Here is a 16,415-nt window from a genome sequence, read left to right as displayed (position 1 = left end):
GACGGGGGTCTGACGGACGACCGAAGCAGCCAATGGCGCGGCGGGCACCGCCAGGCGGGCGGAGATTGGCGGGTGCGGAAGCGCGTGGAGGTCGCGCGGGCTTCGGAGCGGAGCCCCATTGGCTGGGGCGGGCGGGGGGGCGGGCCGCGCGGCGGACGTAAAGGAACGGCCCTGCCGCTGGAGTGACTCCCAAGGTCGAGGAGGCGTCACGTGGGACCGCCCAGGCGCGTCCTCTGCGCGCCCGGAGGGACTGACGGACGGCGCGCCCTTGAAGCCGCTGTGGGCTGCGGGCCCAGGGCTGCGCATGCCCGTCGAGGAGTGACTCTGCAGCACCCCAGGTGCGCGGTGCCCCCCGCGCTCACTCCGTGCCATCCTCAGTACCCACCGTCCCCGTCCTTCCTCGGTGCTTCTGGAGGTGACACCCTCGGTGAGCGGATTACCCCGCAGCATCCCACGTACTCGGCACCTACCCTGCTCCGTACCCCACCGTGCCGCACCACCTTCCCTCTGTGGTCCTTTGCGTGAGCACCCACGTCCTCATCCTCTGCAGCAGGTGGGCTAGCAGCCCCTGCTGGAGGAAGGCCCTGTTCGTGGACCTGTCCCTTTCGCAAAGCCTCCCTGACATAGTGTAAGCGGCGCACGGACACTGAGTGTAAAACCGGTGGCCGAGCAGACGAGAGCCTGCCCTCTGCGCTGCTTCGCCCGGAACCAGCACACCAGCCCGAGGTGCCGTTGGCGGTCCTGCTCGTCGCAGCTGGTGCTGGAGGCCCAGTGCCAGGGCATTGCTCTGAGCAGCGTTAGGATGAGCGCCCCTGGGACACACGGCAGAATTTCCTGCAGACCTTCCCCAGGTGAAAATAGGCAATACCATCCCTAGTTTTGCAAATTAGCTGAGGACTAACTCTTTTTTTTTAAAAAAATATATTTTATTGATATTTTACAGAGAGGAAGGGAGAGGGATAGAGAGCTAGAAACATCAATGAGAGAGAAACATCGATCAGCTGCCTCCTGCACACCCCCCACTGGGGATGTGCCCGCAACCAAGGTACATGCCCTTGACCGGAATCGAACCCGGGACCCTTCAGTCCGCAGGCCGATGCTCTATCCACTGAGCCACACCGGTTTCCGCGAGGACTAACTCTTGAAAAGTTGGAGAAGGATCCATATGCTGACTTATCTTTTTTGAGACCACTGCCCACATTCATTTACTTTTTGAAAAATCTTTACCTGAGGCTATGTTTCTGTTGATGAGAGACAGACAGAGACAGAGACGAACCTGGGGCCTTTCGGTGTGCGGACCAGGCTCCAACCAGCTGAGCCCCCTCGAGTGCCAGGGCTGTTTTCTGGTGCTCCGCCTTTTAGCTGACTTCTTGTGACTTACTTGAACACGGTTTTGAAATGTCACCTTTATTGATAGGTCGTGTTTTTGCGTACATCTCTTTGTATAGCTTTTTCAGTGGTTGTCTGGGTATTCCGTTATACATATACACAGCTTACCGGTCCACCGGTGTCATGATTTTGTCAGGGTGGGTGAAGTGTAGAAAACCCTACCTCGTTGAAAACTGTCGTAACTATTTTCTCTACGTACGTTTTACAGCCGTGGGCAAACTACGGCCCGCGGGCTGGATCCGGCTGTTCTATCCGGTTCTCTTGCTCTCCCCTCAGCTCCTTTACTTTGAATTTATATCAGTTCACGCAAACACTCCATCCATGCTTTTGTTCCGGCCCTCCGGTCCAGTGTAAGAACCCGTTGTGGCCCTCGAGTCAACAAGTTTGCCCACCCCTGGTTTAGAACCACATCAGACCTGTAATTTTTGCTGTAGCCATTACTCATAGTTTAGAAGCATCGAGAAGGAAATTGTATTTACTCACAATCTTTGTTTTTTTCTCTTCTTCCTTCATGGAATTGGCAAGGTTCCTGCCTTTATCGGTTCCTTTCTGCTTAGAGACATTGCTTTGGCCGTTCACTGAGGATAGGTTCGCCGGCGGGCCGCAGTTTCTCTTCGTTTTTCTTCAGCCGAGAATGATTTGATTCCCCCTTTCATTCCGGAAGGTAATTTTTGCCGGCTATAGGATTCTGAGTTGACGGTTAATTTTCCTTCTGCACTTGAAAAGTGGTGTGCCCCTTTCTCTGGGCCTCCGTGATTTCTGATACACGTGCCGTTCAAGTTGTTTGTCTGCCGTTTCCGGAAGCTTATCTCGTCTTGGAGTGGACTTGTTGAGGTTTACTCTGTTTGGGGTTTACTCAGCTTGGAACGTTCCCCCTGTGACATCTCTGAATACTTCTGCAGCACCTCCGGCTTTTCCCCCTCCTGGGATTCAGCCCATCTATTCATGTCATCGATCTATTCATGTCATCGTTGGGTCTTTGGTTGTAGTCCCACGTGTCCCCGAGGCCCTGTTCATTTTCTTCACTCTATTTTCTCTGTTGTTCAGATTGTGTGGTTTCCTTCATTCTAACTCCATACTCACTGATTTTCTTCTTTCTCCTCCAGTCTGCAGTTTAACCCATCCAAGTTTCTGTGTTGGTGGCTGTAGTTTCAGTTCTGAGTTTCCATTCAGTTCTTTGTATCTTCTATGTCTTTGCCGAGGCTGTCTGGTTTTCTTTTGTTTCAAGCATACGTTTATAGTTGCTCGTGGAAGCATTTTAAGGCTGACTCCTTTAAAACCTGCCAGATACTCTGACACCTGTGTCATCTTGGTGTTGGTATCTATAGATTCTTTTGTTGGTTAGTTTGTTTCAATGGAGATCTTTGTTCTTGGTGTGGTTAAGTGATCGTTGATGCAGCCTGGACATTTGGGTGTCATGTTATGAGACTGGATCTTATTTAAATCTCTTGAGTAGAACAGGCTTCCTCTGACATTGATGGGGTGGGAGGTGGGGGGGGGATGGTGATGCCTGGTTACCGTTGGGCAGGGATGTAATCCAGGCTCCCCTCCCAGCCTCCTTGGTATTGGTATCTGCTGTGTGGGTGTAAGTTCCCTATTGGGCCCTTATGGTTTCACTCTGCCTGGGGAGGGAGGGGTGTGGCCCTGTTTCTGCTGAGCAGGATGAAATCCAGGCTTCTTTCTCTCCTGGCCTCCACTGACATTGTTGGGCATGGAAGCCCCTGATCTCCTCTGACTTACCAGGTGAGATGGGGCTGGACCACAGAGTTTTCTGTGGGGTTGACCGCAGTGAGGCCATTACTGTCTAAAACTGTCCATCCTGTTAGGCTGCCGTTTCTTGTCTTCTGCCCAGAGGAAGCCAGCTCTTGTGTGTTTTTTGTCTACATTGGCTGGCATTTCTGGGACCAGCTTCTCCAGCATCTAGTCTGGGATGTATGGAGCAAAGAGAACAGCAAGAACTCAAAGCTGTTCTTCCTTTGGCACCAAAGCCCCTTCCCAGTCTGCTCCTCTCCATCTTTCAGCATCTTTTTGTTTTCACTGTAGCATTTCATGTCTTTAGCTGCCTTTAGTGGGAACGGAAGTCCTGTTTATGCTTTTACACATTTTAATAAACATTGGTAAATGGCCTTGCTTTCCATAAAGATTTAATAATTTGTACTCCAGTCAACACCTTTGAACGTGCCTGTTGGCCTGCACCCTGGAGCACTGCCGTCAGGACCCCTCCCATCGAGGGTGCAGTCTGGGCCAGGGCAGTCGGCCCGGAGGCCCCCAGACTGAAAGTTGTTTGGGGTTCTAACTGTGGGCGCGGAAGTCCCTCCCAGAGGTCTGGCCAGCTACCCACTCCCAATTAACTTGCATTTAGGTTTTCCTTGGGAAATTCAGCTTTTTAAGATATATCTTTGGTTGGTCTTTTTCCTTGATAGATTTTAATTTTTTAACCACAGAAACCACTTTAGAGTGAGCTTTAATGTTTGCATCCTCATTACAGAGGCGTTTAAGGTTCATCAACAAGTCAGAGTCACCTGCTTGCCCTTCCCCTGCCCATTCCTAGTTTCTGTCCAGTAATGGCAAAATGCCTCCGCAGTTTGAACTACTTCCCTGTCTCCAGTTTGTGTTTGATGGAGCTACAGGGGGAAGACACTGAGTGTGAGGTTTTCAGCTCAATGAGCGTCAGGGAGAATCAATACTGTGCTCTTTGTGCGCACGTTCTCCGCGTCACTAAGACAAATCGTTGCAAGTGTGGAGCGACAGCATTGTCTTCTTGCCCCATTACAAGAACCTTAAGGAGCCTGAAACTGAGAAGTAAAGAAAAAATACTTTCAAAATGAGTTGTTCTTTTAGAATGGTTGTCAGGTAACACCGGGTAACAGTCACCTGATGATGCGTGCCCTTTCCCCTCCAAGACTCCCTTCCTGAGACGCTGTACACAGCTGTTCTGCTGACGCTGCCTCTTTAATTGACCCTCTGCCTGGCCCGCGTGACGCTGATAGGCATCAGGAGTCAGCCTGTGTCCCCATGTTGGGGGGGGGGGTGTGACCTAGGGTTGTGCTGCCTGACTGGGGAAGTACAGGCACAGATAAAGTTGCTTTATTCCAGCAGATGGTTTCCTATGGGCAGGGCTTCAAGCCCTTAACAAATTTTGCTTTGGTTTTTACTTTTTAAACCTTATTTTTGTCAAACGTGTAGGTTTATACTTGTATCAATAAACAGTGTCATTTTGTGTACTTTATTGGCACGGATAGGTTCACTTATAGTTTTCCTGGACGTAAACAACCTTGTTGAGGTATAACTTACGTGCCACACAGTTCACCCGTTTAAATTGTGCAGTTCCAGTGTCTTAGAGTAGCGGTCGCCAGCCGGCGGCCCGCAGACCCCTGGTGGCCCGAGAGGTCCGAAAGGTTGGCGACGGCTGTCTGCGAAGGTTGTGCACCCATCACCATGATCTAGTTCCGGAGCATTTCCGTGTCCCCTAAAGACAACGCCCTCGCCCATCAGTAGTCACACCTCATCCCTGCCCCCGCCCTAGCAACCAGACATCAGTGGGCTTGGTATAGAGTTGCCTGTTCTGAACATTTCGCGTAAATGAAACGGTGCATGTTGTTTTTGTGAATGACTTATTTCACTTCACATGGTATTTTCCATGTTCATCTGTGTTGTCGAGTGCTAGTCCATTGTGTGGCTGGCCCCCCGTCCTGTACCCATTCATCAGTTGGTGAGCATTTGGGTTTTCCACTTTTTGGCTAGAATGAATAATGCTGCTATAAATATTCGTGTACAAGTTTCTGTGTGGACATTTGTGGTTTTTTACAATATGTTTTTATTTATTTCAGAGAGGAAGGGAGAGACAGAAACTTCAGTGATGAGAATCATTGACCTGCTGCCTCCAGCACGCCCCCTACCGGGGTCATGCCTGCAACTGGGGCATGTGCCCTGGATGGGAATCGAGCCCAGAACCCTTCAGTTGGCAGGCTGACGCTCTGTCCCCTGATCCACACAGCTAGGGCTGGACATGTGTTCTAACTTCTCTTGGTCGTGTTGCTTTTTAATTTTTTAAAAATATATATTTTATTGATTTTTACAGAGAGGAAGGGAGAGGGATAGAGAGTTAGAAACATCGATGAGAGAGAAACATCGATCAGGTGCCTCCTGCACACCCCCTACTAGGGATGTGCCCGCAACCAAGGTACATGCCCTTGACCGGAATCGAACCTGGGACCTTTCAGTCCGCAGGCCGACGCTCTATCCACCGAGCCACACCGGTTAGGGCGGAGTTGCTGAGTCTTATGGTAATCCTATGTTTAACTTTTTGAGGAACTGCCAGACTGTTTTCCTCAGTGGCCGCACCAGTTTGCATTCCTACCAGCGGTGTCTGAGCTCCCAATTTGTTTTTAATTGTGTCTAGTCTGTGTGACATGCATGGTATCTTGTTTTGATTTGCCTTTCCCTAATGACGTAGAGAATCTTTTATTGTGCTCATTGGCCGTTTGTGTATCTTTTTGGGGAAAATGTCTGTTTGCATCCTTTGCCTATTTTGATTGGTTTATTTTTTTACTGAGTTATAGGAGTTCTTTATATGTGTTCTGTATACAGTTCCTTAGTTATATGATTTGCAAATATTTTCACCTATTCTGTGTCTTCTCTTTCTTGATGGTATCCTTCGAAGCACTAAAGTTCTTATTTGGATGAAGTCCAATTTATCTTTTTTGTTTGTTTGTTTTGCTGTATTTTTGGTTTCCTAAGATACCATTGAAAGCCACAAAGAATTACTCCATTTTAGCTTGGAAGTTGTAAAGCTTCCGAGCCTTACAGTTTCCGCTCTTACATTTGGGCCTTAGCTCCATTTTTAGTTCCCTTTGTGGGGGTGCCGCTTCTTTCTTCACGTGCACAGTCAGTCGTCCCAGCATCATCTGCTGATTGCCCCGTGGAATCCTCTGGGCACCTGGTCACGGAGACATGTTCCTCAGCCAGAACCGGCGTGCTTAGACACGGGGCAACCCAGAGCTTTCACTAGCCTGTTTGAGTATGAGTGTCTCCCCAAGTGATGAGCTAGTCTTGACGCCGACTCTGAGGTTGGAGGGACAGGGCCTGATCGACCGAACCCGGAGTGTAAGCTGCGTGTCTGCTCATGGGTTCCTCAGGTTGTGGGGAGAACAGCTGTCCCCTCCCCCAGTCGTCTGAAAGGCAGTCTGCTCTCCTGGGTGCTGTGCTGGCCGCATGGAGCTCCTGTCAGACTTGGGACTGTGGAGGGCTGGAAACGTGGCTTACCTTCAGGTCACGGAAGGACCGCGTTGGGAAGAACACGTTTGTGATGGTCGCACAGCACCTGTCCATGGGGTCATTGCAGCAGCTGGGTGATGGCAGAGGGGATGCCACTGTGTTGGGGAGAGAGGCCCACTCCGGCTGTGGCCCAGATGCCTAGATAAGGATGACCTTGGAGGGAGCACACTGACGTTTTCCTCTGGACCTGAGTTAAAAACAAAACAAAACGCAAAAACGCGCACTGAGAGCAGCTGTGGTGCATCTGCTGTTGCCCTCCGGTCCTCAGGGGCCCTTGTCTGCCTGACACTTGTTTGTGGGAGGTGTTGGGGCGCAGGGAGAACTACCGAAGTAACTTAAAACTTTTGACTTTCAAGATGAAAAAAAAAGATTGCATTCTATTCCGTAGCAATATCCAAAATACGTTGCTTGTTCGTCTTTAATTGTTAAGGAGCAGCTTTTGTCTCGCGTTCAGTTTGCTTTTAAAGCACCTCTGCTGCTTCCCCCTTTGCTGACTGGCCTTCTCTGAGCAGCGGAGCGCCCAGGTGCCCACCTGTGTCCCTCTGTGTGTTCTGATCGCATTTAGGCCAACAGGGAGGGGCCTTATGAACAGTATAAAGCCGCGGTCGCCAACCGGTGGTCCGTGAGGTCCGAAAGGCGTGAGGGCGACCGCTGGAATAAAGGACAGTTTATGAACATTGTTTCTGGTCATTCTTAACGTGTCTCAGAGCTTGGATTTCCTTCAGGTGGGTGTGGAGGTGGGGTGTTCGACTTCACAGCCAGGTGCTTGCTTTGAGGCCAATTCCTGAGCGCCTGGCCTGAGCCGTGTGCCCAGGCAGAGGGCTGTGGTCACCCCAGGGACCCCTCCCCTCCCAGGCCCCTTTTGTTGGCTGGAAGTCTCCTGGTCCCTTCCTGACAGGGTCCCCTGAGGGGCATGCTGGGTTTTTGGAAGTGGTTCACGGCCCTCTGGGAATAGTCTACACTTGCTCGTGGTCTGGTGGGCAGTCAGCTTTTATAAAGTGGCTGTTTTTGATAGAGTTACAAATTAGATGTAGTAGTGTTGTGACCTTCCGGGGCAAGGTCCATTCAGACCAGAAGCAAATACACTTCCCCACCCCTCTCCCTCCCGCAAGCCCAGGTTCCTCATGTTCTCCTGGAAGGGTCGGCAGAATGGGACATGGCAGTCAGAAAGCATGAGCTTGGAGCCTGGCTCTGCTCCTGATGACCCAGGGACCTTGGGGGGAAACTTGAGCTGAACTCAGAAAGCTGATCTGTCAAACGGACGGGGCGTGTGTGGGGTTTGAGAACAGCCCTGACAGGTCAGGGTGCTGACCAGGGTGCATGGGCGGTAGGCATTTGTGTAAGTGCTTTCCTCCCGAACCTCTGGGCCCCGGTTTCTGTCCCGCGTCAGAGAGGTTCCTGCTCAGCCCCTGCGTCCTTCACACTTTTCCACTCTCTGCCTCCCCTCCTCCCGACTCCTCGTGTGGGAGGCGCCCGGACAGAGTGAGTCCTCTGTGGAGTTGGCGTTGTCTGTGCCTCGAGCACCCAGTGCTTTCTCCGTGATGTTTTTAAATACTTTTTCTTCTGCTCAAATATAAATTATTTGAGAACTATTTCCCCTAAATTCTCTATAGCCTCCAGAATATAGTGAGTCCAGTAGGTACTCTGTAGTTTCTGGGTAAAGGAGAAAATATGTTTCTCATTTTGCAGTTCATCCAAATCTAACCAGCAATCAATCAATCCTTGTTGTCTTTTCTAGAATGTTTTATGCAATGTACACACTTAAAGATGTTACACTTAGAGACGTTACATGTTTACATTAGGTGATAGTTTGTATCCCTGAAATTAAACGTCAGCTTGTGAGTGAAGGCCTGGCCCTCGAGGCTGGGGTGGGTCACTCTCATGCTCTGTTGTGCTCTCTGAACTGGAGAGGTGCCCTGCCACCCGTGCCTTTGAACTCTCTCCTCCAGCCAGAGCCTGCGAGTATCGCCCCAGTAGCTTTATCTGCTAAAACGCTCTTTCTGATTTTCCTTTTTGTGCAGGCAGTGGTGAGAAACTTCAGAACAAGGATGTTTCACTTAAGGACTTGTGCCACTAAGTTGCGGCCCTTGACGGCCTCACAGACTGTTAAGACATTTTCCCAGAACAGACCAGCAGCCGCTCGGACGTTTGGGCAGATCCGGTGCTACACTGCGCCCGTGGCTGCGGAGCCCTTCCTGAGCGGGACCAGCTCCAACTACGTGGAGGAGATGTACTATGCCTGGCTGGAGAACCCCAAGAGTGTTCACAAGGTAAGGCTCGCAGGAGCGGGTCCTTGTGTGTTTGGAGTCGCCGCCGATGGTGGCTGGCCACCCAGGTAAGTGTCCTGAGGAGCCCTCGGGCAGGAAGGCAGGCGGCAGCCAGGAGCCCCAGCGACCCAAGTGCTCTGTGGCCACCCAGGCCCAACAGGAACCACCTTCTCTGGAGGGGCGACCCCCTCACCGTGGTGCCTCACTCTCTGGAATAGACCACAGTCACCCGCAAGGATCTCCGCAAGGATGCACTTGCGCCACTTCCGGAACCTCGGCAGGGACGCCGCGGAAGAGAAGCCAGCGCAGAAGAGAAGCCAGCGGAAGGACGACCGCAGGACGCTCCTCGCCCCGGGGTCCCGAGAACACCGTGAATCATCTCGTGTGATTTCTGTGCCTTTCCCATCCCGATCGTTATGCTCATGGTTTCCTCCTGTCCTGGGGAGTAAATCTGGGAAGGCTTCCTTCGGAGCCCCTGTGCCACCTGTAAGGCCTCTCCTCCTAGTGCTTCTGCTCACGATTTGCTTGGTACGGGGCACACTTCGTGGCAGAATTCCTTTTTTTCTTCCCTTTGTTTTATATATATATGTGTGTAATTGATTTCGGAGAGGGAGGGAGAGCGAGGGAGAGTTAGAAACATCAATGGTGAGAATCATCCATCGCCACCTCTTGCACACCCCACACTGGGGATTGAGCCCACAACTCAGGCATATGCCCTGACCAGAATCCTACTGTGATTGCCTTGTTCATAGGTCGACGCTCAACCACTGAGCCACGCCGGCCGGGCAGAGCAGAATTTCTTAGCAGCATTGGACCAGTGGAAATTTGTGGGTTTTAATGACCATTTCATGGTTTTCGGGTCAGGCAGTGGCCGGTGCAGGAGCTGGAGGGCAGGCTCCCCAGGCGCCCAGGCCTGGTGGCAGGTGTGGAGATGTGTTCCGTGCAGGCTGGCGTCATCACTCTTTGTTGTTGTTGCTGTCAATCCTCACCCGAGAATATTATTCCATTGATTTTTTAAAAATATTTTTTTTATTGATTTCAGAGAGGAAGGGAGAGGGAGAGAGAAACATCAATGATGAGAGAGAATCATTGATTGGCTACCTCCTGCACACCCCCTACTGGGGATCAAGCTTGCAACCCAGGCATGTGCCCTTGGCTGGAATTGAACCCGGCACCCTCCAGTTCGCAGGCCAGTGGTCGGCAAACCGCGGCTCGCGAGCCACATGCAGCTTATGAGCCGCGGTTTGCCTCTCTGTCGACTAATGAGTTTGCCGACCACTGCACTAAGCCATACCGGCTAGGGCTTTCCATTGATTTTTAGAGAGAGTGGAAGGGAGGGGGAGAAACAGAGAAAGAGAAACGTTGATGTGAGAGAGACACATCATTGGTTGCCTCCTGTACGTGCCCCAACAGGAGCTGGGGGTCAGGCCTGCAACCGAGAGACATGCCTTGACCAGAATTAAACCCGAAACCTTTCAGTCCATGGGCCAGCGCTCTAACCACTGAGCAACTGGCCAGGGCATGACGTCATCACCTTTTTAAAAAATATATATGTTTTATTGATTTTTTACAGAGAGGAAGCGGGGGGAGAGGGATAGAGAGTTAGAAACATCGATGAGAGAGAAACATTGATCAGCCGCCTCCTGCACACCTCCTACTGGGGATGTGCCTGCAACCAAAGTACATGCCCTTGATCGGAATCGAACCCGGGACCCTTCAGTCCGCAGGCCGACGCTCTGTCCACTGAGCCAAACCGGTCAGGGCGACGTCATCACTCTTGATTGCTCTTTTCCTTCCTTGTGCGTCTTGGGCCCCTAGAATAAGCTCTGTGTCGGTGACATTTACGACTGGATATATTTGTGTGACTACAGGAGCCACCAGCCCTGTCTCACCAGAAGTGCCTCCTCTTTGTCTGAACCTCACGGCATTTAGCGGGCCTTCCTGTTTCGAGGTCCACCAGAGCCGGTGGGGCCTGGTTCCCGGGAAGCGCTCTGGGCCTTGCCCAGGCTGGACAGGTGGACCTGGAGGAAGTGCTGAGAAGACGCCCTGCTGGGGTTGGAAGCCGAGTCTCTGAGGACAGTTGCTGTAAGCTTGTCTCTGGAGTGAATGAGCCAGGCTGCCGCCTTGTGCTCAGGCCTGCCCCTTGCCTTCCTTTTCCTGCGTGTGACCCCTTGTGGAGCCAGGCAGGCCTCTTAGATTAGCGGTGAATGCACATGAGGCGTGCCCGTGACGAAGGGTGCAGGAGGGGGGACGTGTGGCTGCTGGGCAGCCACCATAGTCCTTCCTCTGAGTGATGGGCTCCACCTTTGGTCTCGGGCAGACACCAGGGTGTGTCCTGCCCTCTCAGCAGGTCCATTAGGGCAGAGCTGACGCAGCTTTGCTTTGCTGTCCTCGGAGGTGGTGGATGCTTTGCTCGCACACCTGGAGAGGAGAGAGTGAAGCTGTTGGAGATGTTCTTTGTGAGCTACCTGTGGTTTAAAAACAGCGGCATTGCTCTAATCGAGCACAAATCCACTCGGTTTCCATAACTGAGGAGGACTCAAGCAGAACCCTTCATTTCAACTGCTTTCATGGTAGCAAGTCAGGCAGACCCCAACCCCAGTGCCTCCCGCCATAGTGGGGGTGCTCTGAGCAGGCTCTGGTGCAGCCCTGCCATCCTCAGCTGGGAGTCGCTTGAGCAAGACCCTGCGGTGGGTGGGTCTGAAGGCCAGCGCTGTCCTGCGCGCTGTCCTTCGGTCGCTTAGCTCTAAAGCAGGTTCTGCGGGGGTGGGCCATCGACCATCACCTCCCGCATGTGGACGTCCTGGACAGGGCAGTCACCCCATGTTTTCAGGAAGGGTGCAGGCCCAGCAGCTGGCGCAGAGAGGACGCTTGAGGAGGGTTTAGAGGCCGCCCAGAGCAGCCTTTTCCTGCGCGGCAGTGCTGTGAACCCACCGTGTGCACGGGCACCTGGTGCTGGGACACCGTGCCGAGTTGGCCGCGTTTTCTGACCCGGGAGAGCGCCTGTGCAGGCTGGCTGGGGAGACAGGCTCCTGTCTGCCAGCGAGTCCTGGTGACGGTCCTTGCTGAGGAGTCCCTGCCTGTCCATTGGGCTGAACTGGCCAAACCCTTGTTTCAAGATGGTCGTGCATCTGTTCTCCGCGGTGGCTGGTTGCCCTGTGCTTCTTGTCAGGAGCAGTTAGAAAGCTCTGTTAGTGCCCTGGCCGGTTTGGCTCAGTGTCTAGAGCACTGGCCTACGGACTGAAGGGTCACGGGTCCAATTCCAGTCAAGTACACAAACTTTGGTTGTGGCTTGATCCCTGGCCCTGGTTGGGGCACATGCAGGAGGCAACCAATCCGATGTGTCTCTCACATCTGTTTCTCTCTCCCCCTTCCTTCCACTCGCTCTAAAAATCAATGAGGAAATATCCTTGGGTGAGGATTAACAAAGAATTACAAAGCTCTGTCAGTACCAGAACTTACATGGTTGCCAGTGTCATGCTCGAGCCTGAAATGGACCAGCCATTAGTTTATCACTGTGCCATGGCCTTTGAACCTGGGGTTCGATCCATTCCAGGGTGTCCAAAGGTGATTGGGGTGTGTTTATGGGCGGTGAGCGGGTTCCCACCTAAGGTAGAGACAGCGGGCGTGGCATTGAACAGGAAGAAATGGCTCAGTCAGACCAGAACCCAGAGTCCTAGACTTTGGTGGCTGAAATAAGCATTCGTAACCCAGGGTTACGTTCTACTCACCTTCTTGTCCCTCGGGGCTGTGCAGGTAGAGGCTGTCCTGTGTGTCCGTGCTCTTACTGTCACAGGTGAAGAGCGAGGCACAGTGAGCCCAGGCGACTTCCCTGGCTTTGCCCCGTCTGCAGGGAGGGAACAGGGACTAGGCTGGCCTGTGGTGGCTCCTCGTGCGCGTGGTGTCCTGGTAGGCCGCGCACTCGTGTGGCTGATGTGTTCATACCGTGGGGCCTTCGAGACACGTGAGGGACACCAAGTGGTGCGGTCACCACTCTCCAACCCTGAAGCCTCTGGGAACCAGCTCTGGGCTCGCTCACAGCCAGGAGCTTGGTGCTGAGACAAAGTCCGTTTGCCTCACTGAACCACTCACGCCTACGTCCCTGGTTAGTGTCCACACCTGCCGAGGTCAGCACCTCTGAGGTGGGGTGGAGCCTTGAACGCTGGGCGTCCCAGGTTCATACAGCTGACACCATTCGTGGCACTGCACCAGACACCCCCCTGGCATCCCCTTGACACCCCACCTGACACCCCCCCCGTCAGTCTGCGTGCCCTGTGAGGGAGTCCGAGCCTGTGAATTAACTCAGCGGGTGTGTCGGGCACGTGCTGTGCATTGGACCAGCTTCCGCAGGACAGAGCCGAGGAAGGGGGGCGCTGTGGCTGCAGGGGGAGCCTGCTGTGGAGGCTTGGGGAGCAGAGGCGGGGCAGTGGCCTCCGTGGACTTCACTTAAATGCCGTAGTTACATAAAAGGAAAGAATTCTGGTTTCATTTCAACTAGAATGTTACCCTTGTTTACACTTGAAAACAATGTTTTGTTTTCAAGTCATGTTTTCGTTTAAGTCATTTTGGCAACAAGCTGAGGCCTTAAACCCACTCATGGGAGGTGGCTGCAGGCCCATGCGTCTGAGGACAAGCTGTCTCCCTCCTGCCCGTGCGCTGCCCCGCCCTCCCTCAGCCCTGCCAGGCCAGATGATACGCACCGAGATATTTCCCACTGCCTGGCTGCCTGGTCCTGGTCCCAGCCTAGCCTCCTTCCTGTCTGCCAGCGCCGCCACCTGGCCTCCCTGGGGCCTGCGACCATCCCTCCTCGGCTCCTCGCAGCCAGCTCCCTCCATGTGCTGTCCTTCCTGGCACCTGCTCTGAGAGAACACTGTCCTGCTGCTCCCGAGAGGGAGAAGCATGTCGCAGACGCCTGCCCCGGGCCTCCGCGCGCTGCAGAGGCCGCCTCGGGGCTTGTGGAGTGCCTGCCACCTCAGTCACCGTGCTCACCTTCGCACGTGCCGGGGAGACGTGTCCGGTGTGAGCACATCGCTGCAGCCTGTGGCCCTGCTGGATGGAACAGCTGGCTGTCGGGGGCAGTGCCTTCCCTCCCCCTCCCCGGTGGGCAGAGAACTGAGTGTCTGCATCTGGCTGTTGGTCCGTCCAAGGCCTGGTGGGGGACGGCTTCCTGAGTTAGTTGTGGAACAGGCGGGCACAGGTGGGGGGCTTTGACCGCAGTGCCTGGGGACCAGACTCTCAGCGTGGCCGACGAGCAGCTAAGTCTGCCTGTCACTGACGGAGGAGCACCACCCCCCTCCCTGTGGGACAGGCGCCCCGCTCTGGCCTTCATTTTGCCCATTTTCAGTTGCAGTGCACAGGTTTTGCCAAGTGCATGCAGTCAGAACCCAAATGTGAACACCAGTCAGGTCATGGTGGGAGGGGCTTGCTGTTGGGGTTGTCTCCTGGGCTGAGGGCTGAGTGGGTGGGGCACACCTGAGTGCAGGTGCCCACACCTGCTGCCTAGAATGTGCGGGGAAGGGCCTGGTGTGTGCGGTGGGGGGTGAGTGACGGGGAGGTGGAAGTGCAAACTGGTGCGCTCCCCTGTGGGCCAGCGCTGTCCTCTGCCAGTCAGAAGAAGGTTCCAGAGGGGAGGCCAGTGGTGGCGCCTGCCCCTCCCAGGGCTGGGCTGCCCAAGCTCCAGGAAGTTGGAAATGTTTGGGGTGTCCAGTGCGTCAGCTTTGTGTGTCCTTGTAACGCACCAGGCAGGGGCTCGGCCTGGGCTCTCCCTGCCTGGGGAGTGGACACTGAGGCGGCCTCTCCTTTCTCACAGGAGCAAGTCAGTTCTGTCGCTGGTGGGCACAGGGCCTCTCCGGCAGTGGAGCCGGCTCAGTGAGTGTGGGAGGGGACAGCCTGATGGCAGGTTGGGAGAATGGCACTGGATTCCGAGTCCTGCCCGAGGGGCGGAGAGGGCCAGGCAGGGCGTGTGCGGTGCTTACAGCTGGCGTGGGGCTGGTGCCAGGCGAGGACCCTGCAGCTCTCGCCCATCAGCTGACACACTGCCTGTCAACCAGAACAGGGAACACAGGGACCTCAAATAGTGAGGTTTGTTAAAACATTTAAAAATTGCTATTAATGTATTCCCCATTTTTATTAAGGTAAAAGCTCTGGTTTTCCGTATACTCCCATGTTGTGCAGTATCACCCAGTAGTTTGATTATAAGTTCCTGAATACAAGGGGAATAAACTTGGATGTTCTGAAAACGCCCCTGGACACAGGTTCAGCACCAGGCCCTGCTTACCACAGCAGGCTTCTGGTGGGATTGGCGGCACAGGCAGGGTCTCTTGGGACGGGACATGGACCTGGACCTGCACGGCACTGGAGGGCTGCCTGCAGACTCCTCACTGGCGGTGAGCGCAGGCCTGCTGGCCTCTCTCTTCAGGTTCTCCCGGGCGTCTAATCCGTTTACTGGCCAAGAAGCTTAGAAACTGGACATGTCTGGCGGAGAAGAAAGACAGTGTTTACCAGGTGTACCGGTTAGTCAGATTTCTTTCAATAGATGGAGTTACACATTATGTTGATAGATAATGCGATTTGATATGTATTCTATTTTGTTGTATTAACAGCAAGCTTCAAAACTTCACATGTCAAATTTTCTGAAGGTGTTACCATTAGGTATTTTTACGCTTAAAAATGTTGAATTTCGTGCCAAAACAAGAGCATTTGCAGGAAGTTTTAATTCATTACTTTATTTTGAAGAAGAGTGCTGCTGAAAGTTATCATATACTTCGGGAAGCTTATGGTGAACATGTTCCATCTCAAGATACTTGTGAATGCTGGTTTAAATGCTTTCAAAGTGATGACTTTGATGTGAAAGACAAAGAACGTCCAAGTCAACCGAAAAAGTTTGAAGACCAACAATTACAGGCATTATTGGATGAAGATGCGTGTCAAACTCAAAAACAACTTGCAGAAAGATTACACGTTGCTCAGCAAACAATTTCTGATAGTTTACAAGCAATGGGAAAGATTTTAAAGGAAGGAAAATGGGTGCCACATCAACTGAACGAAAGACAAATGGAAAACTGAAAAGTCACCAGTAAAACGTTGCTTGCTTCAATGGCACGAAAGAAAGTCTTTTTTTTTTTTTTTTTTTTTTTGTACCAAATTGTGACTGGTGATGAAAAGTGGATTTATTTTGAGAATCCCAAATGCACAAAATCATGGGTTGATCCAGGTCAACCATCAACATTGAACTACAAGCCCAAATCGCTTCAGAAAGAAGACAATGCTCTGCATTTAGTGGAATCAGGAAGGTGTGTATTACGAGCTTCTAAAACCAGGTGAAACCGTTAATACTGATTGCTACTGACAACAAATAATCAATTTGAACCACACTTTGGTCGTGAAACGACCAGAATGGGCCAGAAGACATGGCAAAGTAATTTTGCTTCATGATAGTGCACCATCACACACTTCAAAACCAGTTAAAGACAGGTTAAAAGA

General features: G+C 52.7%; 1 protein-coding gene across 11 annotated transcripts in view; it reads left to right on the top strand.

Moving 5' to 3' along the window:
* Nucleotides 1–16,415, top strand: part of OGDH (oxoglutarate dehydrogenase) — a 41,374-nt gene that overhangs the window by 268 nt on the left and 24,691 nt on the right. For 7 of the 11 annotated variants that reach the window (XM_080666398.1, XM_080666392.1, XM_080666394.1 and 4 more), the window contains exon 2: nt 8,688–8,936. In XM_080666398.1, coding sequence (XP_080522524.1) covers nt 8,715–8,936 — 222 coding nt within the window. In that variant the 5' untranslated portion in view covers nt 8,688–8,714. Of the gene's footprint in view, nt 1–173; nt 428–8,687; nt 8,937–16,415 lie in introns of those variants that run through there. The other 4 variants (XM_080666399.1, XM_080666395.1, XM_080666400.1 and 1 more) reach the window with 3 other exon arrangements.

The sequence above is a fragment of the Plecotus auritus genome (assembly GCF_963455305.1).
Source record: "Plecotus auritus genome assembly, chromosome: 4".
NCBI lineage: Eukaryota > Metazoa > Chordata > Mammalia > Chiroptera > Vespertilionidae > Plecotus > Plecotus auritus.
This window is presented reverse-complemented; position numbering and strand designations above follow the sequence as displayed.